At 43.0% G+C, this 23,028-nt stretch overlaps 1 protein-coding gene and 1 long non-coding RNA gene across 2 annotated transcripts in view; both read right to left on the bottom strand.

The window, feature by feature from the left end:
- Positions 1 to 18,792, bottom strand: part of LOC134078525 (NLR family CARD domain-containing protein 3-like) — an 80,617-nt gene extending 61,825 nt beyond the window's left edge. Inside the window, exons 1-9 of the mRNA XM_062534519.1 lie at positions 18,692 to 18,792; positions 17,943 to 18,553; positions 15,506 to 17,309; positions 13,801 to 13,971; positions 13,507 to 13,659; positions 13,199 to 13,366; positions 10,410 to 10,508; positions 5,375 to 5,545; positions 3,575 to 3,621 (exon numbers count right to left, since the gene is read on the bottom strand). Of these exons, the coding sequence (XP_062390503.1) occupies positions 3,575 to 3,621; positions 5,375 to 5,545; positions 10,410 to 10,508; positions 13,199 to 13,366; positions 13,507 to 13,659; positions 13,801 to 13,971; positions 15,506 to 17,309; positions 17,943 to 18,553; positions 18,692 to 18,759 (3,292 nt within the window). The 5' untranslated portion in view covers positions 18,760 to 18,792. The remainder of the gene's footprint in view (positions 1 to 3,574; positions 3,622 to 5,374; positions 5,546 to 10,409; positions 10,509 to 13,198; positions 13,367 to 13,506; positions 13,660 to 13,800; positions 13,972 to 15,505; positions 17,310 to 17,942; positions 18,554 to 18,691) is intronic.
- Positions 18,793 to 20,104: 1,312 nt separating this feature from the next.
- On the bottom strand, positions 20,105 to 21,447 carry LOC134075444 (uncharacterized). The gene is made up of 4 exons (XR_009938196.1): positions 21,374 to 21,447; positions 20,878 to 20,917; positions 20,587 to 20,757; positions 20,105 to 20,218 (listed from the first exon to the last, which is right to left on the bottom strand). It is a non-coding gene; the product is annotated as an uncharacterized LOC134075444 (long non-coding RNA).
- Positions 21,448 to 23,028: the final 1,581 nt, after the last annotated feature.

Genomic DNA, 23,028 nt, shown 5'->3' with positions numbered 1-23,028 from the left:
GCCTCCACACGCTGTCAGAGGAGGGCTGAGTCCATCATCAAGGACGCCAGCCACCCAGCTCACTCCCTATCCTCTCTTCTCTCCTCTGGTAAGTGCTACCAGAGCAAACACACACATACTGGACACGCACACCGAGTAAGCAGCAAACAGTGAGCAATAACACACACACAGACACAAATATTGAACACACAGACAGACACACACACACACACACACACACACACACACACACACACACACACACAGTAAGCAGTAAACAGAAACAACAAAGGGGTGGTTAATGTTACACATGACTACATTTGTAGAAGTTTAGCAACAGACAGTAACTAAGCGGGCGGGACTTCAGGTTGAAAAATGACCAATCACAACAGGCAACTTCCTTGGTTCTGTCCCCCAAACTGTCAAAAGTCAACCCACACGAGCAAAGCTGTACTTCAAGAGAGCGAGCAGAACTCATCTTGGAGAGCGTAAGGCCCCCAGCTGTTGTTTTCCTCGCTCGCTGCTGTGTCTATGCGAGTGAATTAATAGTATTTGCTCCTGAGGATGTTGTATTGCGCTTGCAAGATATGACACTATTCTACCACCATAGACCTCTGTCAACTATCAACTGTCACCTCTGTCAACTGTCTCCTCCACACGCTGTCAGAGGAGGGCTGAGTCCATCATCAAGGATGCCAGCCACCCAGCTCACTCCCTCTTCTCTCTGCTTCCCTCTGGTAAGCGCTACCGGAGCATTACCACCCATACCACACCATTCAGACACAGTTTAATACCACAAGCTGTCAGAATCCTAAATGGTCAGTGACTGAACAGTTCCTTCCCTTTATTTACCACATGTGCTGCCTTATTTCTTTTATGATATGCTCTACTACTGTATGCATTGCCATGGTCACTACTGACTTTTTAAATTCTACCTACACTGTTAATTTCACACTTGCTTTACTGCATCCGGAATGTATAGGCTACTGTTTGTAGTACATGTCTCATGTCCATGGGCCTGCCGTTTTATGTATGTATAGTTGTCTTACATGTAAGTATAGTGGTTGTGTGTGTGCATTTGTGTGTGTGTGTGTGTTTGTACAATTATGTCTGGCTGTATCATGTGTGCTTGTATAGATAGTATGGCTGACGATACAGTCTTATACGCACCAGCTAGAACACCAGGTGCAGCTGCAGAGGTCCTGACTAAGGAAATGGACGGAGTATCCCAATGGCTCAAAGATAACCACCTGACACTTAACATCAAAAAGACTGTCTCTATGTGCTTCTCTATTAGAGGTAAAGCCAAATGCACCATTAAAATAGGCCAAGAGGCTATAGAGGAAGTCGATGAATTTACATTTTTAGGTATTATTTTAGACTCACAACTTAATTTCAAAAAACACATCAAGAAACTCTGCAAGACCGTTCGGACTAACCTGAATTGCTTCAGAATAATAAGACATCATATCCCGGTCAAGGCAGCTCTGTTGTTTTTTCATGCAATGATACTCTCTCACTTATCATACTGTATTACTGTATGGGGCCAAGCCTCCCAGACAACCGTCAAACCAGTCACATCATTATACAAACAGGCACTGAAAATAATGGACCAGAAACCAGTAACATCACATCACTGTTTCATTTTACAAAAATATAAGTTATTAAGTTTTGACAGTTTTATTAAGTTTTCTTTTCTAAAATTAATTTTCAAATGCGCAAACAATTTAGCGCCCTCTGTACTCTGTCCATTTGTCACAAAATCAAATGCAAGGAGCGTGGCCACAAGGGGAGCAGTGGGTGGTAACTGCACAGTAGAGGGGCGCAAAACCTCATTTGGCCAGTCATGTTTCTCAGTAATAGGAACCCGCTTTTGGAACGACTTACCAATAGAACTAAAAACACAAACTGAACTGAAAACATTTAGCAGTAAGGTAAAACACTGGCTGAAAGTAAATCAGGGTTGCAGCCACTAGGACACGCATGCACACACACACACACGCACACTCTATTGTCTATGTTTTACTGTACTGTCTGTTGATGCCTGGCTGCTCGCATTGGTGAGAGTTTGCAGGCGGTTAGGTATCTGGGGACTGTGTCTTATGTGATGTGATGTTTTGCTGTCTGGGGTGTGTGTGTGCGTGTGTGAGTGTGTGTGTGTTTGTGTGTGTGTGTGTGTGTGTGTGTGTGTGGGTGACTGGCTGTTCGCATTGGTGAGAGTTTGCGGGCGGCTAGGTATATCTGGGGGTTGTATTGTATGTGATTTGCTGTCTGTGTTAGTGTATTGGGGTATGTTGTGACTGTCTGTCCATATAAGTGAGAGTATGTGGGCAGCTGGGTGTCTGGGGGTTATGTTATGTGACTTACTGGTTGTGATGCTCCTTTGTATGTTGTGGTTATTCTGTTGTGTATGGTCAGGGTATGAACACTAAAATTACCTTGATCTTTTGTTGGTCTATATATGTATAGAGAGGTGTTTGCACACATATACTACACTTTTTAGATTACTTTTAGACTACAACATGTTTTTTAGAAAGGTCTGACCAGGGACTGGGGTTGCAAATTAGCCAACTGGCTAGAAACCTTTTATGTAACACATCTACAGACATTGTTATGGCATTGACTGTGATAGCTATGTATGTAATAATGTGCGCTGCATTGTCCCTGACAAATAAACAAATAAATAAAATAAATATGTGTGGTACTGTACAGTCTTGTAATGTCTAATGTATAGTTGTCTCTCCTACTCCAACTCCCCATATTTATCCCCCCCCCCCCCCACACACACACCCTTGTGTTTATTTACCCCTTTCATCCTTGCAGTACTGCAACTGCGGCGTACACATTTCACCACACACACACACACACACACACACACACACACACACACACACACACACACACACACACAGAGACAAACACAGCCATAAAAGTGCAGATGTGCCTGCACACGCACACACTGCACACACTCATGAACCCACACTCACTCAGACACACAAACAGATGCTTATGTGTCAAACATCATTAACTTGGCTGTGATTGGCTGTGATCTGCCATCACTCCATGACCTGCTGCATGACTCCAGGACCCTGAGATCATCCCTTAGTTAAGGTCAGAGTCTGAAATCAGATCACAGTGACTTTTTCTTTCTACTTTAAGTCTTGTGTTGTGCTGCTCTGATCTTTCCCTTTCATTCTACTCTCAAAACACTCAAACTTTCCTCCAACAAGTTCAGTGCACATGGAAATGGTATTAATTATATTAAGCTTCCAAATAACCAAAATATTTCCCCGTAAGAACCACCAAATACTGTTCAATGATAAAGACACATTGTTGCTAGTGAAAAGACACTTTCCAAATGATGTACAGTACATATAAGAAAGCACATACACATACAGACAGTCAGGCACACACACACACACACACACACACACATGTCAGTGTGATCAGAAATGACACAACATGTGGTCACACCTGTACAGATAATCACAGATGCAGCACAGATTGTGTTGTGCCTAACAACCCCCCTTAGCTGTTCTAAAGTCCAAACGACGGCCTCTCTGGGCTTATTGCTTAAATATTAATCAGCACTCACACTTTCTCAGTTCTGGTTGGATTCTGCCATTTTCTCCATGGTGATACCTTTAGAGGGGGAGAGAGAGAAAGAGAACACAGGGGAACTCACATCAATACAACTCTACTGCATAGACATGGGACTTCAACATGGGGAATGTTGTATAATATACTGTGGGTTGTACTGCATAGACATGGGACTTCAACACGAATGTTGTATAATATACTGTGGGTTGTACTCTACTGCACATGGGATTTCAACATGAATGTTGTATAATATACTGTGGGTTGTACTCTACTGCATAGACATGGGACTTCAACATGGGGAATGTTGTATACTATACTGTGGGTTGTACTGCATAGGCATGGGACTTCAACATGGGGAATGTTGTATAATATACTGTGGGTTGTACTCTACTGCACATGGGACTTCAACATGGGGAATGATTTCAAGATCAAACAATTATGAAAATAATTCAAACATCAAATAATTATTAATACAATTTAAACATCAATACATTATGAAACTAATGATTCTAAGCTATACTCTGAGTAGCCTATGTCTTATAAAATGGAACAATAAAAAGATCAGATGCAAAAGTAAGACACGTTACTTTCGCAGTCAAATCAATGTGTGTACCAAGGATATCCCATCTCCTACTACTTTGTCAATCCCAAGCGAGGTCAACAGTAGAACTGACAGTGACATGACTGAATAAAGACCTGAACCTACACAGCTGTGGAACAACGTTACAACAGACTTGTGTTACAATCAGACCTGCTCTGTCAGCAGGTTCTGATTGTCAGTCCACTGTATGCAACGGAAAGATTTTGACCCCTGACCTATCCATGCATGTTGACACTGATTAAAAGATTTTGACCTGGCTCACTTATTTCCAGTGGAGTGTTAGTGGTGTTGTAACAGCATCTTGTCTTATATTCTGCTCCTTACATGTTGACCCGGACGCTGAATATCTTGTTTGCCCAATAATAAAAATGTTACCACACGCATGAATCCTTCTTTATCGTAATGTGCTGACTCACTAGGTGCAACACCCAACTGGGTCCATGTAGACACTAATTACATTAGCAATAGCGACTACAAAAACACCTGGCTCCACCGGAAGTAACAAGCCAGGTCTTTCAGTGCATAGAGTGGACTGCCTTCTCCCTGACCTAATCCATACATGTTGATACTGTGAGAAAATTAGAGAGATTTAAAGTCCGTTACTTGGGATTATATGCATGAATATTACTATACTGTATGAACATGGACACTATTCATATTATGGACACTATTCAGATCATATGAATATGGACACTATTCAGCTCATATGAATATGGACACTATTCAGATCGTATACTGTAAATATAGACACTATTTAGATCATATGTATGAATATGGACACTATTCAGATCATATGAATATAAACAGGTTCCTTCATACATTGTGTAATTTCATTCAGCATACCAAGAGAATGAGGGAGAAGACTGGCCTTACTGAACTTATGGCCCCTAACTGAACCATACAGTGCATTTGCTGTAGCAAATAAACAGCATGTATCTTAAACACACATTTCACAAGCAAGAGAAAAACCAAAATAATTTAAAAATCCACCTTAGTGGCCCCAGCCGTGGCGCAACTGGCTGGGGCACCTGCACCGCACGCCGGCGACCCGGGTTCGATTCCCGCCCCGAGGTCCTTTCCGGATCCCACCCCGACTCTCTCACCCATTCGCTTCCTGTCTCTCTCTACTGTCCTGTCAACATTAAAGGCACAAAAGCCCAAAAAATATGCTTTAAAAAAAAAAAAAAAATCCACCTTAGTATCTGCAGATGACTGTTGAGGCGACTTATCCCAGCATTCAGAAGCTGAATTCCAGTGATGCTCACGTGGTTGTCACTCAGGTCCAGTTCTGTCAGGGAGACCATGTGCTGCACAGCAGAGGCTAAAACTTCACCAAACTCCTCTGTCAGTTTACAACCAGCAAGTCTGCATAGAGTGACAAAGACAAGAGTGCAAAAAAGCAGATAGGAATAATATAATTTAATTGAATCACTTGTATAATCATAATATTGGTTTGGGCAACACTAATGTAAAACTATACCACAATATGTCATGAAAGGCTATTTTTTGCCAGTGAACATATTAATAGTAGTGCAAGTAGTGCAAACACACAAAAAATATGATCAAACATGTCATCACCTTTATCATTAATATCACAATATGACAAATTCTTATCAAGATTGGCAGTGGGACTTTAGGACCCAGAAGCGAGTAGCAAGGGCTTATGGCAAGGTATCCATAGAGGCGGGATCTTGCGTCGTCAGTCAGCTGCTTAGCCAGGGAAATGGAGCGGAGTGGAACCGTGATTACAGATGAGCGTAGTATAGGCACTCAGTGTGCTGGCGTTCCGTGTGTTGAAGGGTACAGTATGTGTGCAGTCACTAGTGACTGAATCATGGAGGCGTCTTCGGTCTTAACGCTGAATGTGCATGTAAACAGAACAAATTTTAATCTCTGCTAGGACTCTCTCTCTCTTGTGTCCAGACCGTGCTGGTGCTACAGGGTGAATGGGCGTGTAAACAGAATATTAGAATATTGTGTAATCTTAATCTCTGCTAAAACACTCTCTCTCGTGTCCAGACTGTGTTGGTGCTACAGGGTGATCTCTGCTAGGACTCTCTCTCTCTCTCTCTCTCTCTCTCTCTCTGGACACAGGATCACTGTATGCCATTCATATAAATTCATAAACAATACGGTTATCATTTGTATGAATTTGAACACTATTCTGGTCCCTTCCTACATTGTGTAGTTTCACCCAGCTCACCAGGAACATAACAGATTCAGAACGATATAAGTTGATGCTGAGGAGATTCTGGGCATGAATTAGTTTGGTCTTCAACAGAGGAGCCCCCTTACTAAAGTATCAGACTATTTTGGTGTGTAGCAAACAAACACAGCCCATCACTCAAACTCAGGCGGTATCTCCCTGCACTTAGGAACTGAACTGCAGCGATATTCATATGATGGTCACTCAGGTCCAGTTCTAACAGGGACACCATGTGCTGCACAGCAGAGGCTACAACCTCACAGGGTCCCTCTGACTGTTTACAACCAGCAAGTCTGCACATACAGTCAGAGAGGAAAGAAGTGTACAGTAGGCAGCAAGCTTTAAAAAACGTCAATTGTTACAATGTTAAGGAATTGTAGAGAACACTCTCTGCTAAGATCTCTGCTAGGACTCTCTCTCTCTCTCTCTCTCTCTCTCTCTCTCTCTCTCTCTCTCGTGGCCAGACTGTGTTGGTGCTACAGGGTGATCTCTGCTAGGACTCTCTCTCTCTCTCTCTCTCTCTCTCTCTCTCTCTCTCGTGGCCAGACTGTGCTGGTGCTACAGGGTGTCTGCGTAATCACTGCCGTATGCTGGTGCTGGTGGCCAAACCCGTCGTTATACCAGGTCCCGTGCACTCCATCATCTGGGGCCACTGGCTTCTGTGCCTCCAGTGTATGTGTGCCTCAGTTCACACAAGGTCATTAGGAACATTTTGTGAATGAAACCCGCTTCTCGTCTGTTTGTTTACTTTGTTTGGACATTGGACTGTTTTCTCAGTGTAATCCGGGTTGCTGTCTTTGGGGTGCTGAATCCCTTTGGAGCCGTGTGCAAATGGTGAACCAAACGTGGATCTCCTGTCAACATTGAGTATTATGGTGCTATTCTGCCCAACATTTGTTGTAAAGGGTGGCATAGTCAGACCATATTGTGGCATAATATACTGTAACTGGGTTCTAACTCCCAACGGCCACACAATGTTTAAATGGTGGAGATGAAACACAGCGTTACTGTGCTCGGTGCTCTAGATGCTAGATGCTATCCTTCTACTTCCCTCTACTACCATCTTCTTGATTACACTCTGGCTGGTGCTTAAACGTTTGCACTCTCATCCCCTGGTTCTCTTATGGTGTTTGAAAAAGCAGTATTATTGTTACCCTACGGTTTAAATGGTGGAGATAACACACAGTGTTTCTGTGCTCTGTGCTCTAGATGCTAGAAGCTACTTCCTTCTACAACACCATCCTCTTGATAACTCTCTGGCTGGTGCTTATTTCTGCACTCTCATCTGGTTCGCCAGGTGGTGTTTGAAAAAGCAGCATTTATTGTTACCCTACGGCCTCCTTTTTACCATGTAGCTTGCATGTTAGACATCAACTTTAAGTTGCTTTGGACAAAAGTGTCAGCAGGGAGAATTTATGCTACCGTGACACATTCACTTACATAAACAACAATAATACATTATGTGATGATATTTCACAACTTCATATCTGGATTCCAGTGCCCCAAAAACAGAAATCACACTCATATGCCCAAGTATGAATGTATAAATAGGGCCTCTATGAATTCTGTGTCCCTCAGAGTTTTACTGACCTCAGTTTCTCCAGTTGGCAGTTTGGGTTTGTAAGACCAGAGAGCAGCTTCTCTTCTGATGTTTGCAGATCACAGCCACTCATGTCCAACTCACTCAGTTGAGAAATATATGACAGCAGAACTGAGACCACAACCTCAGAGGAGCTGTGTTTGAGTCTACAGCTGATGAGTCTAGAGTGAGAGAATAACAAACAGTATAAACAACATGTCCTCTATACTCCTTACATTCCCAAAATGATATGATATACTGTTCATTAGATCAAACAGAGAGCACCAGTCTGTGTGCACTGCAAATTACATACCTCATTTTACAGTCTTGATTCAGCAGTTGATGGAGCAGTTCTCCTCCACAGTCCTGAAGCTCACTCTCACTGATGTCCAGCTCTCTTAGGTGGGAGTTTGCCCACTGAAGAGTCACAGCCAGAAATCTTCCTCTCAGTTTACAGCCAACAAGTCTGTAACAATAAAGACCATGTAACACAAAACATGCAATCAGAGACCAGTCAAGAGTGAAACACAGATTTTGTTGTTGTCCTATTAATATACTCTACAGTTAACTGAGCTCTATATGGGACACATCAGGAAGGAGTATGATACTACAGTAACAGGTCTTGGACCAACTCTCTCACATCAACATTGACACAAAAATAAAAGACACTGTTTCACAAATTCATGTTTTGATTCCAGTAGGAAATAACAGTTACACTCTTTTATGTCCAACATGTGAATGTGTAGATAAGGCCTGTGTGTCCTTCAGAGTTCTACTGACCTCATTTTCTTCAGTTGACAGTTTGGGTTTTTAAGACCAGAGAGCAGCTTCTCTTCTGATGTTTGAAGATCACAGCCACTCATGTCCAACTCACTCAGTTGAGAAATATATGACTGCAGAACTGAGACCACAACCTCAGAGTAGCTGTATTTGAGTTTACACCTGGTAAGTCTACAGAAAGAGAGGAAAACACCATGAGCAACATGTCCTCTACACTCCTTACATTCCCAAATATGAAATGGTAAATAAAGGTGTTAGCTGTTTATTACTTTAAGCAGAAATACCAGTCTGTGTGCACTGTGCAAAATACAGACCTCACTTTACAGTCTTGATTCAGTGGTTGATGGAGCAGTTCTCCTCCATGGTCCTCAAGCTCACTGTCACTCATGTCCAGCTCTCTCAGGTGGGGGTTTGCCCCCTGGTGGGCCAAGGCCAGATATCTTCCCCTCAGTTTACAGCCAACAAGTCTGTAAGATCATAACCCATGTAACAGAGAATTACAATTAGTGACAATCACAGAAGACGTATCAATTGAAGTGTAAAGTAGCAATGTTGTCATTGTGTGATTAAAGTCTACTGCTAATCAATCAATCAAAGTACATAACACCAGTGAAGAGTCCAACCCTGTTCAATGACCACCATGTTACAGATTAGAAATCAGAACTCAGAAACAGGGGGGACATGTTAGGAACCATGCACATGGATTAGTAAACCAAGGGAACAGGTTCATAAACTGTGTGTGTGTGTGTGTGTGTGTGTGTGTATAAATAATCCAAGGGGACAATCGGTCCTCCTGGACAAACCCCATGCTGACACGACTCTGAGATGCACTGTGGCAGGAAAGGCTTTGGCCACTACCTGAGATCGGTCACTCTGCCCAGCTGATGTTTCTGCTAGCTACTGTGGACATGCAGGAAGGGAGCCTGTCACAGCCTAAAGGGCATTCTGTGTAAAGGCAAATGACCACTTTTGCAGAGAGAGTTGCTTGTAACTTCTTCAAAATATTTTCATCTACAACATTGTATATTGGAGGACAGTATCCCTGCATGCCATTGGATTTCACTCTTGTATTAGTATACAACCATCAGACCAATTTGACAAAGCAGTATCTATTGTTACCCTACGGCCTTGTAGCTTGAATATCAGTTCTCAAATGTAGGTCACTTTCAATGTGTCAGCTAAGTGAATAAATGTAATTGTAGATCACATCACATCACATCAGCAGGGAGTATTAATACTAACTGAGAGGTCTGGTCCCAAAAATGACATCTTTATTATATGTTTTACTGACCTCAGTTTCTCCAGGTGGCAGTTTGGGTTTGTAAGACTAGAGAGCAGCTTCTCTTCTGATGTTTGCAGATCACAGCCACTCATGTCCAACTCACTCAGTTGAGAAATATATGACTGCAGAACTGAGACCACAACCTCAGAGGAGCTGTGTTTGAGTCTACAGCTGATGAGTCTACAGTGAGAGAGGAAAACACTATAAGCAACATGTCCTTCATACTCTCTATAATCCCAAATATGAAATGCCAGATAATAAAAAGATGGACTGTTTTTTTTAATCAAACAGAAAGCACATGTCTGTGTGCACTATGCAAAATACAGACCTCACTTTACAGTCTTGATTCAGTGGTTGATGGAGCAGTTCTCCTCCACAGTCCTGAAGCTCACTCTCACTGATGTCCAGCTCTCTTAGGTGGGAGTTCGCCCACTGAAGAGCCACAGACAGAAATCTTCCTCTCAGTTTACAGCCAACCAGTCTGTAAGATCATAACCCATGTAACAGAAAATAACAAACAGTGACAATCAGAGAAGACATATCAATTAAAGTGTACAGTAGCAATGTGTGTGATTCAGGGTGGGAATTATACCAAGGCCATGAGGCCATGGCCGCCGTTGCCCTACACTTTGGCCTTGATGCCCCCTGAAAAAAAACCCATCATAAGGCCACAGTGGCCTTTATGCCCCTGACAGGGTTGCCAACCATTCAGTATAATACAGAATCGTCCCGTATTTGATTTGTGGCAGGTAATTATCACAGAATGTACAGAAACCTGTCTGAAAACGGCTTATGATGCTTCCATGAGGGAAACATCCCAAAACAATCATGGTACTCATATTTGCTGTTGTTTTCAGAAGTATCTCATGCAAACATGCAAAAGAATGAACTATTGTAATTATATAGCCTATCTTACATTAGTAAAGCACACCCCTGATGTGCATAGTTTTCACAAACTTTTGGTAAACAATATTGGCACAAACATTGACTGCTTTGAAGTGAAAGTGCATGTCTAACAATATAGCATAATACTAATTGTGATATGATAATCATAATGATGATTTGATGGGGGGTGGGGTGAGGTATGTGTAGATGGGCCCTATGACCCCGAAGTCTGCCATGATTGGGCCTCAACTTAAAGAAGTTTGAGGCTGTGTTAGTGTTTCTCAAAGCCTACAGCGAATAGCGGGTCTATGTATTTGTGTCGAGATAACCCTGAAAAGTAAAACCATCGAATTTTACTCAGTGGCCTTTGTGCCCTATCATGTGGCCTTGGTGCCCCTAAAAAAAAAAAGAAGGTGAAGGCCAAATGGCCTTGCCCCTAAAATGACGAAATTCCCACCCTGGTGTGATTAATAAAATCTACTGCTAATCAATCCATCAAAGTACATAACACTAGGGGTGGGCGATATGGACAAAAAATAATATCTCGATATTTTTTGTGATTTAGACGATGACGATAATTAGTCGATATCCTTTAAAAAAATGTTTTTAAAAGTCTGAGTTACTTTACAGCTCATTATTTATGAATAGCAACATTACAATAATAATCAATAACAACCTGTGACTTTTTAACACATTTGTAATTCTGCCCCCACTTGTGTGTTGTAGCCAAAGTCTAACCAGCTACATTAGAATAGATGGATAGGGCTAACAGTTTCCCAAGAGAAACTCTGAAGCTGAAATTCTTTTCAAACTTTTACAAAGGATTCACTGTAAAACTAAGCATAACAACAGAGTACATTTCAATTATTTCCTTGTCAGAAGGTGGGGTACTGTTGCGCTCTCGATGAAAGTATTTTTAGTCAGGTGCGTCAAACCAAAAGATATCAAAAAAAGGCAGTAAAAAACCTTTCTTCAGCAAAGACTTTGTCTATATTTTTTCAGAGTGCGAACCCCTTACTGCCAGTTATTTCCTTGTTAAAGAGCAATCACATAGGCTAGCATTCCAAGTTAGAAACTGATGCGTTAGCTTATGGCTAATGTCTATGGGAAATCCCATAGAGATGCTAACGGTTAGCATAATCAATAAAAGTAGATATTTAGAGCAAACTTAAGTCCATTTACACAACTTGGGTTACATAGGAAAAGGTTTTTTTTTTTTTTTTTACAACTGACTATTAAAATACTCAAAGGCTAATGTTTTCTCTCCACATAACAACGTGACCGTGTAGGAAAAACGCCTGTTTAACTCATCTATGCCACAACATAAACATTAGGCATGGGTGTGACAACGTGCACCGTGATCATGTGACTTGCTCTGCTGCAGCCAGCGGCTTCTCTCACTTCTGTTGCACTCCTCCTGATTTAGTGAATTTATGGGGTTTCAATGCGTGATTTTGTGTGTGCCCCTCCTCCCCTCGAGTAATTTAAATACTCGATAATGCAAATTTGCACATCGTTAAAAAAACAATCACGATAAAATCGCAAACTATATCGCCCACCCCTACATAACACCAGTGAAGAGTCCAACCCTGTTCAATGACCACCATGTTACAGATTAGAAATCAGAACTCAGGAACAGGGGACATGTTAGGAACCATGCACATGGATTAGTAAACCAAGGGAACAGGTTCATAAACTGTGTGTGTGTGTGTGTGTGTGTGTGTGTGTGTGTGTGTGTGTGTGTGTGTGTGTGTGTGTGTGTGTGTGTGTGTGTGTGTGTGTGTGGATAAATAATCCAAGGGGATTTGTCCTCCTGGATAAACCCCATGCTGACACGACTCTGAGATGCACTGTGGCAGGAAAGGCTTTGGCCGCTGCCTGAGATCGGTCACTCTGCCCAGCTGATGTTTCTGCTAGCTACTGTGGACATGCAGGAAGGGAGCCTGTCACAGCCTAAAGTGCATTCTGTGTAAAGGCAAATAACCACTTTTGCAGAGAGAGAGTTGCTTGTAACTTCTTCAAAATACATTCATCTATATCTATTGTTACCCTACGGCCTTCTAGCTTGAATATCGATCAGTTCTCAAATGTAGGACACTTTTAATGTGTCAGCTAAGTAAATAAATGTAATTGCACATCACATCACATCAGCAGGGAGTATTACAACTAACTGAGAGGTCTGGGACAAATTCACTTTCACTTAATTAGCCCAGCATTAAAAGCCATTGTTGCACAAACTCTCGTCTGGTCCCAAAAATGACATCTTTATTATATGTTTTTACTGACCTCAGACTCTCCAGATGGCAGTTTGGGTTTGTAAGACCAAAGAGCTTCTCTTCTGATGTTTGCAGATCACAGCCACTCATGTCCAACTCACTCAGTTGAGAAATGCATGACTGCAGAATTGAGACCACAACCTCAGAGGAGCTGTGTTTGAGTTCACGGCTGATGAGTCTACAGTGAGAGAGGAAAACACTATAAGCAACATGTCCTTCATACTCTTTATCATCTGGCATTTTATAGGATTATAGAAAGATAGACTGTTTTTTAATCAAACAGAAAACACATGTCTGTGTGCACTGCAAAATACAGACCTCACTTTACAGTCTTGATTCAGTGGTTGATGGAGCAGTTCTCCTCCACAGTCCTGAAGCTCACTCTCACTGATGTCCAGCTCTCTTAGGTGGGAATTCGCCCACTGAAGAGTCACAGCCAGAAATCTTCCCCTCAGTTTACAACCAACAAATCTGAATGAAACAACATGAAAAAGAGACTGAAATCAGAGGACAATCAATCAAAGTAAGTAAACAGCAATGTTGTTTTGTCTGGTTAACACAGTCTGCTTTCATCAGCATGTGTCTCAAAATACAGTCTACCATATTACTGACCTCAGAGTCTCCAGTTTGCAGTGTGGACTCTGTAGAGCAGAGAGCAGCTTTTCTCCTGACGCCTGCAGGTCATTCTGACTCAGGTCCAGCTCTCTTAAGGGGGAGTTTGCAGACTTCAGAGCCGAGGCCACAATTTCACAGGACTTCTCTGTTAGCTTACAGCCAGCAAGTCTGCAAGAGAGGCAAAGAATGGATCATGTTTAAATCTGCAGGAAGAGTGAGGGAGGAAAATAAGTGCCCCCCATAGGTACAGTATGTGCCAGACCCTTAGACAGCTCAGACTGGAGAAAATGATATTCAGTGTTTTACACCTCATTTATGTTTTAAAGGAGAGCAGCATACACCTGTTTTCACGAGGTGCTGGTCACGGTAATAGTTGAATAGGATAGAGGAGACCGCACAGTCTTGTCCAGATGCCAAAATGTAATAAATGACACATAAATGTCATTTAATAAATGTTGGCATCTGGACAAGAGTGTGCGGTCTCCTCTATCCTATTACACCTCATTTATACCAGGCACCTCCATATAACATGGAATATTCTCATAATGCTAACCCAATACTGAGGAAGGCTCTCTGTTAAACAGATAATAGAATAGAATAGAATATATACTTTTTTGATCCCGTGAGGGAAATTCAGTTCTCTGCATTTAACCCAATTTAACCGAATTAGTGAACACACAGCACACAGTGAACACACAGTGAGGTGAATCACACAACCCAGAGCAGTGAGCTGCCTGCCCAACCAGCGGCGCTCGGGGTGCAGTGAGGGGTTAGGTGCCTTGCTCAAGGGCACTTCAGCCATGGTGGACTGGTCGGGGATCGAACCGGCAACCCTCCGGTTACAAGCCCGGTACGCTAACCAGTACACCACGGCTGCCCCTAATAATAGAATAATGTAACATAAACCTGCCAAAGGAGTTATGTGTGGATTGATTTGATTTGATGTTGAAATATTTCATGATGGAACAGTTCATGTATCTGCCTCACTTACCACTGAAACATAAAAGAATGTATTTAACCTGCCAGACCTCGCACAGTTCCTGATAGTCACCACTGGGTAGAGACATTATTCTCAATCACATTTTGTCTGAGCTTCTCAGTTTACCTGTGATTCAATAAGTGGAATCACCACATGACTCATTTGGTAAATATGTAAGCTGAGCTGAGACTGACTTCAGTGCTTCGACAAGATCTTCAAGTACCTGCTCAAGCTGACGTGGTGGAATCTGTTTATCTGACGAACTTCTGTCAGGATTACGCATGGCAAGCAGACTTACCATTGGACTTATCTCTCTTGTGAACTGATTTTTTTGTTAATCTTCTCCGTTTTTGGAACATAAGCCCTGGACCTTTATGCTTGTAGACTGAACTCCCCTGTCTCAATTTGAGAATTCTCTTATGCTAACATTTCCCTGTGCTGAATTAACTGTATTCTGAAACTTACGCCCTGCCTCTTGTGTACTATCGATGACCTATTGACCTGTGCCTCCTCATTTGACAGGTCTCTGTGCCCAAACCCACATCCTGACATTATGCAAAACTGCTGGACGTCAGGTGTTGTGAAATACAGAATACAGGTGCAAATGTATCTTAGATTTCTCTGTGTAGGCTATTCCCATTATGACTTGCATATGAATCACTACTGGCCTACACATTGGACATGAAATAAATTAACTCAGAAAAGAAGTATAGTGATACTCACAGAGCCTTTCTGCAGCATCTCACAGCTGGCACCAGTCTCCTCCATCCCTCCTCTGATGTTTTGTACTTCTTCAGGTCAAACTCATCCAGCACCTCCTCAGACATCAGAAGCATGTGGGCCAGTGCTGAACAGTGGGCAGGTCTCAATTCACCCGTGAAGCCATCGGGAGATTTGAGATATTTCTGAAGATCTTCATAAAGGGATTGATCATTCATTTCAAATAAGCAGTGAAATAGATTGATGCATCTTTCAGGTGACAGGTCCCTCCTCTTGATAATCTTGATATAGCTACATGTTTTCTTGATGCTCTCTGAGCTGCTGTGTGTGTTTGTCAACAAGCCTTGCAAGAGGGCTTGATTGCTCTTCACTGAGATGCCTACAAGGAAGCGGAGGAAAAGGTCCAAGTGTCCATTCTTGCTGTCCAAAGCCTTATCTACAGCACTCTTCAACAGGATATGCAAAGGAAGGGGAGCTTGATTGTCTCTGTGTTTTTTAGCGAGGAAGGATTTCAGTGCCTCCATATGTCCTGACATGTAAGAGTGAAACACAAACATGGCTGCCAAGAACTCCTGAATGCTCAGATGGACAAAGCAGTAGACCTTCTTGTGGTAGAACACACATTCCTCCCTGAAGATCTCAGTGCACATGCCAGAGTACACTGAGGCTTCACTGACATCAATGCCACACTCTCTCAGGTCTTCCTCATAGAACATGAGATTGCCATTCTCCAGATTCTTGAAAGCCAGCTCTGCCAGTTTCAATATCACACCCTTATGTAATTCCAGGAGCCTCTGTCTGTCTGTCTCACTTTCGTCTTGATACTTCTGGCCCTTCCTGGTGGTCTGGATGAGCAGAAAGTGTATGAACATCTCAGTCAGAGTTTTGGGGGCTTCCTTCCCATCATCTTGTTCCAGTATCTGCTGAAGGACAGTGGCTGAGATCCAACAGAAGACTGGCATGTGGCACATGATGTGGAGACTCCTAGATGCCTTAATGTGTGAGATGATTCTGTTGGCTTGATTCTGGTCACTGACTCTCTTCCTGAAGTACTCTTCCTTCTGTGGGTCATTGAATCCTCGTACTTCTGTGACCTGACTGATGCACTGAGAAGGGATCTGATTGGTTGCTGCTGGTCGGGAGGTTATCCAGATGAGAGCAGAGGGAATCAGAGTTCCCTGAATGAGGCTCGTCATCAGCATATCCACAGATGATGTTTGTGCTACATCAGACAACCTCTGATTCTCTTGGAAATTCAGTGGAAGTCGACTCTCATCCAGACCATCAAAGATGAACACAATGTGACAATCTTTGTATTCACCATCCTGTAGCTCCCTAAGCTCAGGGTGGAAGTCAAGCAGGAGCCTGTGAAGACTGTACTGATCATGTTTGACCAAATTCAGCTCACGGAACGGAAGCACAAACATGAAATCTATATCCTGGTTAGCTCTCTCCTCTGCCCAGTCAAGGATGAACTTCTGCACTGAGACAGTTTTTCCAATGCCAGCAATCCCCTTGGTCATGACCATTCTGATGTGTCTCTCCTGTCCAGGTAAGGGATTGAAAATATCATTGCAGCGGATTGCTGTATCTTCTGTTTTTTGTGGCCTGGATGCTGACTCTACCTGCCAAACCTCATGCTCATTATTCACGTCTTCACTCTCTCCCTCTGTGATGTAGAGCTCTGTGTAGATCTTGTTCAGAAGTGTTTGAGTCCCTGACCTGATGATGCCTTCACATATGCTCTCAAACCTCCTCTTCATATTAACTTTATGGGTCTTCAGCACTTTGTTCAGGACACGGTCATCTGTTTAGCACGACACAAATAAACAAACAGTCAAACAAACATTCTCAAGTCTCATGCAATGGGCATGAGAGACACTCATTTCCATGTATAATTTCGGACTAATAAATAATTGGTCAGTGTTTCTAACAGACATATTTTCAGCCAAACAGGGAAGCTACTGTATGTTCACATTGCATCTGCTGCAACAATCAGCCTCCACTGTAATCACTAGAACTGGCTACACCAGACGTGGTAGCCGCACATATGTTCGAAAAAAATCAACCTTCTTCTACAACTATTATTGCGCTATGTGTATGGATAATAGTCTTCTACAGCTGTTATTATGCTGTGTGAATGTAGCACAGTCTTCTACAACTATTATTATACTATGTGGATGGAGCATAGTCTTCTACAAATATGTGAATGCAGCACAGTCTTCAACAACTATTATTACGCTATGTGGATGGAGCATAGTCTTCTATAAATATTATCTTTATTACTAGCGCTTCAGTTGCAGACCCGGTGTAGCCCAAGTGTTACAATACAGTATCAGCTGATAAAATGTCAGCACCATTTTTCTGATATCTTCAAAATAAAAATGGTCTTCGTAGTCAGCATAAATCTTGCTCTTAGACTCTGATCTTCAAGCCTCACCTGTTAGTTTGTCCATTTTGACTGGAGCATGCTCAGTTTGCAGATGGGTGCTGCCTCTCATGACTGTGTGCTCATCTAAAGGAGACAGTGGAGAGATCTGTGCCGCGTGGATGTGTGGATAAAGAGGGTGCTGGATGTGTGGATGATTATGCTGCCCCATGGCTGAGTCTGAGTACTGAGGATGCTGTCCCCTGTCTGTGTGTGGGGATGGAGGAACTTGTGCCATGTTTGCAGATGGGTTCAGATGAAGTTCCATTTCACTGTGCTGGTATGACAAAGGTTGTGCCATGTCTGAAGGTGGGTATAGGTGAGGTAGAGTCATGGCTGTAGGTGGGTATAGGTGAGGTTGTGCCATGGCTGTTGGTAGGCATAGGTGTGGCTGTGTCATGGCTGTAGGTGGGTATAACAGTGACTGTGCCATAGTTATAGTGGGTTGTGTTCTGGGTCTCTTTCTGCACTGGGGGCAGCTGTAGTCTCCTGATGGACCAGACTGGCTCCAGTAGCTGCTGATGCACTGCCTGCAGAAACTGTGTCCACAGCTGGTGATGACTGGGTCCCTCAGTAGCTGCTCACACACTCCACACCTGGACTGATCCTGGGTCAGATTACTCCTAAACCCATTGCAGAAAAAAAAATATGGCAACTTGATTATGGCAGAAAAGGCATAATCAGTGTTTGATATTGGGACCACAATTACATCACACAATTAACACTAACTTTATATGACCAGAAGTCATAGGCCTACTCACTTTGGATCAGACTGTGGTGGTCCACTCCTGAAATATAGTGGGTGTTCCATGGACCAGTCACTCTTCATGGACACACAGCTGGGCACTGGAGACACTGGTCTGTGTGTCTGTGGTCTGGATACACAAGATAGGCACAATCAACAAATTTAGCAAACACAATTCTCCATATCTCTCTACACACACACACACACACACACACACACACACACACACACACACACACACACACACACACACACACACACACACACACACACACACACACACACACACACACACACACACACACACACACACACACACACACACACACACACACACACACACACACACACACACACACACACACACACACACTGTATGTACACTCCAAACATTTTGAAATGTAAAACATTGTTTCTGCAATCTCACTTTGGATCAGACTGTGGTGGTCCACTCCTGAAATATAGTGGGTGTTCCATGGACCAGTCACTCTTCATGGACACACAGCTGGGCACTGGAGACACTGGTCTGTGTGTCTGTGGTCTGGATACACAAGATAGGCACAATCAACAAATTTAGCAAACACAATTCTCCATATCTCTCTACACACACACACACACACACACACACACACACACACACACACACACACACACACACACACACACACACACACACACACACACACACACACACACACACACACACACACACACACACACACACACACACACACACACACACACACACACACACACACACACACACACACACACACACACACACACACACACACACACTCCAAACATTTTGAAATGTAAAACATTGTTTCTGCAATCTCACTTTGGATCAGACTGTGGTGGTCCACTCCTGAAATATAGTGGGTGTTCCATGGACCAGTCACTCTTCATGGACACACAGCTGGGCACTGGAGACACTGGTCTGTGTGTCTGTGGTCTGGATACACAAGATCAATCAACAAATTTAGTAAACACAATTCTCCATATCTCTCTACACACACACACACACACACACACACACGTCACACACACACACACACACACACACACACAGACACAGTTTTACAGACCTGCATACATTTGTGTGTCTGTGTGTGTGTGAGAGAGAGAGAGAGTGTGAGTGAGAGAGAGAGAGATCAATGTGTGTCAATCTGTGTGTCCATCTGTGTGAATGTGTGTGTGTGTGTGTGTGTGTGTGTGTCTGTATTTGTCTATGCATGGGTGTGTGTTAGTTTGTTGTGTACGTGAGTGTGCATATGAATTATTTCCCAAGCGGCTCCCTACATACATGCTGTATGTGTGTATGTGATTCTTCATGTTTCAAATGTTGCCTCTCTCCAACAGCTCCACCAGCAGACACACACAGACACACAAACACACACTTTCCCACACATACTGTATGCAAACTCACTTTGGATCAGACGGTGGTGGTCCACTCCTGAAATATAGTGGGTGTTCCATGGACCAATCACTCTTCATAGACACACAGCTGGGCACTGGAGACACTGGTCTGTGTGTCTGTGGTCTGGATACACAAGATCAATCAACAAATTTAGTAAACACAATTCTCCATATCTCTCTACACACACACACACACACACACACACACACACGTCACACACACACACACACACACACACACACACACAGACACAGTTTTACAGACCTGCATACATTTGTGTGTGTGTGTGTGAGAGAGAGAGAGTGTGTGAGTGAGAGAGAGAGATCAATGAGTGTCAATGTGTGTCAATCTGCGTGCATGTGTGTGTGTGTGTGTGTGTGTGTGTGTGTGTGTGTGTGTGTGTGTGTGTGTGTGTGTGTGTGTGTGTGTGTGTGTGTGTGTGTGTGTGTGTGTGTGTGTGCGTGCATGCGTGCGTGTTTACTGTAACTCACCCTGCACTGTGTACGCTTAGCCTTTGTCCTTTGCTGACCCCCTGATGTCCATGAGTAACGGACTCATTATTCATGGACACGTAGCTGGATACAGCACATGCTACTCTGCCTGTCTGATTTGCACTGACAACATCGCTGGCAACATCCTCACCCTCTTGAGGGAGATCCATCCTAATCAATCAATCAATCAATCAATCAGTAAATACAGGAAATAAAGGTAAAGAGATAGAGAGAAATAGAGAAAGAGAGGACGGCATAAAGACACATCAAGGTTGATGATGAAGTGCTTACTTTTAGCAGCTGTGTGGACCAATCAGATCTGGGTTCATTTCTGCTCCACCGTTAATAATAGACGAAGTAGGGGGGATAAAAACAACAACTTAAGCCCACGTATCAACTGTTCACACGTCCCAACTGTAGGCTAGCTACTCTACCAATATTAGGCCTAACTACTAGCCTACACTGGACCCACTTAGGCTACAGTCGATGAATCATGACGATAGTCTATAGTCCCGCATAATAGCAAGATATTTCTCTCATGTTCACGGCTGCAATATCTGAGTCAAGATTTGTAAATTGTGAAAAGTAGGCCTACTCTAGGCTACTATTTCACGTAGGCTACAGTAGGCCGCCGCCATCATCAACTCTGTTCCGTCTCGTCTCCGGTTGTTGATGATCCCCTCCTCGCCTAGGGTAATATCTTCTCCACGAACAAACCAATCACTACATCTATCGGGTAGCCTACAACCGTAATTGTAATTGTGTATGTATAGCCTAGGCTACTTACCGACATACAATTGATGACAATTGATGCGCGACTTGCCCTCGTAGTCTTCCTACTAGGCCTACTTTCGTTTTCGTTTTCACCGGTTCCGCGTTGATCTTCTTCTTCTTCTTCTTTAGTTTTTATTGGCGGTTGGCATCCAACTTGGTGCATTACCGCCACCAACTGTTGATTAGGTGTGGAGCTTCAATGTAGCTTTAGACCAGGGATGGGCAACTGGCGGCCCGCGGGCCGCATGCGGCCCGCCTCCTCACTCAGTGCGGCCCGCGGATGATCATTTTACTGTGATTAAAAATGTGTGTTTTTTTTTTTTTTTTTTTTTTACCGCACCGTCATTGTAATTATACTGTTCGCCGATAGATAGCGCCTCCTATGCAAATCATCTCAGGCCCTCGGATCTTTACCATCGCTGAAGAAAAACAGTGCACACATGGAAGAAAAGTAGAAAACTCACTTAGAAAACCGTAGGCTACCTTTCAGTCAAAATCGGAAGCAGTGTCTGTTCATAGAATGGAAAGGCAAACCCATGTCAAGTTTTGCTAGAAACTATATCAACCATGAAAGATTTAAACTTAAGTCGCCACTACACTACAACGCCTTGCGAAAAGTTATCAGAAGTAGCCTGCCCTACACACACGGAGCTTCTCGGTCGCTGTCGTAGCCAACCTCAAAACAAAAGTAGGCTAGCCTACACTAACAATAGCGACTAATTGCCAGAACTACACAGGAATCCGTCTTTTGCTGTTTTCGCTTGAGCTTGCCAAAGCAAAGAAGCTATCAGATGGCGAAATTGTTTGGGTGCGTAGTGGAGGTAAAAACTTCGAAACGGTATATTTGTCCCGACGCACGGTGATGCGCATAATTGTTGACATTCTGATAATGTCGAGGGGGGGAGCTGAGACAAATCATGCATGACTGCAAGTAGGCCTACTGTAGCTTACTTTTTGGCGTTGGATGAGAGTACAGATGTGATGGATGTTACATGTTACATCTGTACTCTCATTATGGACGTTAGGAAATGTATATAAATTCTTAAAAATGGAGCGGGAGCATAAATGCATTGAATATGAGGCTTGTTGCACTTCATGATGGGCCATTGTTTTTCAGTTCTGTGCCATCATTGAATGGTGATTTATGTGAGCCCTTTGCACTGAAAATAATTCTTATCACTGGCTGTAAAATATTTGTATTTGTTGTTAGGGAGTCTATGTTAAAAATGCATTTGAGCATGAAAATTGACATATTTCGTTCTTATTCAGAATTATTTTGCAGCATCAGATGTGCAGAAGTGCGCGGCCGGCCACATTTGGCCCTCTGATGGTGATGCTAAAAAAATGTGGCCCTCTTAGTCATGAAAGTTGCCCATCCCTGCTTTAGACGTTTATGTTGTGTATTAAAAGGAAAGGAGAGAAAGGGGAGAACAAAAACAAAACCAAAAAAAAATGAAATGAAACCTGTCTGCTAAATCCTCTCGTACACTTTGTTTGATTTTAAGAATGTTATGAGTCCGCGTTGATCACATGGGCAAATAGCATTTTCCCAAGTAAAGTAGAAAAACTACTCCCCTGGTGGCTGAGCGGAGTAGTTCAGGCCAACAATTGGAAAAGAATAAAGGAAATCTGTCCATTTTCTAGCCTACTTTCTCTTGGACATTTTTC

Source organism: Sardina pilchardus, chromosome 1 (genome assembly GCF_963854185.1).
Source record: "Sardina pilchardus chromosome 1, fSarPil1.1, whole genome shotgun sequence".
Lineage (NCBI taxonomy): Eukaryota > Metazoa > Chordata > Actinopteri > Clupeiformes > Clupeidae > Sardina > Sardina pilchardus.
The sequence above is the reverse complement of the archived record's forward strand: the minus strand, read 5'-3'. Positions and strand labels throughout refer to the sequence as shown.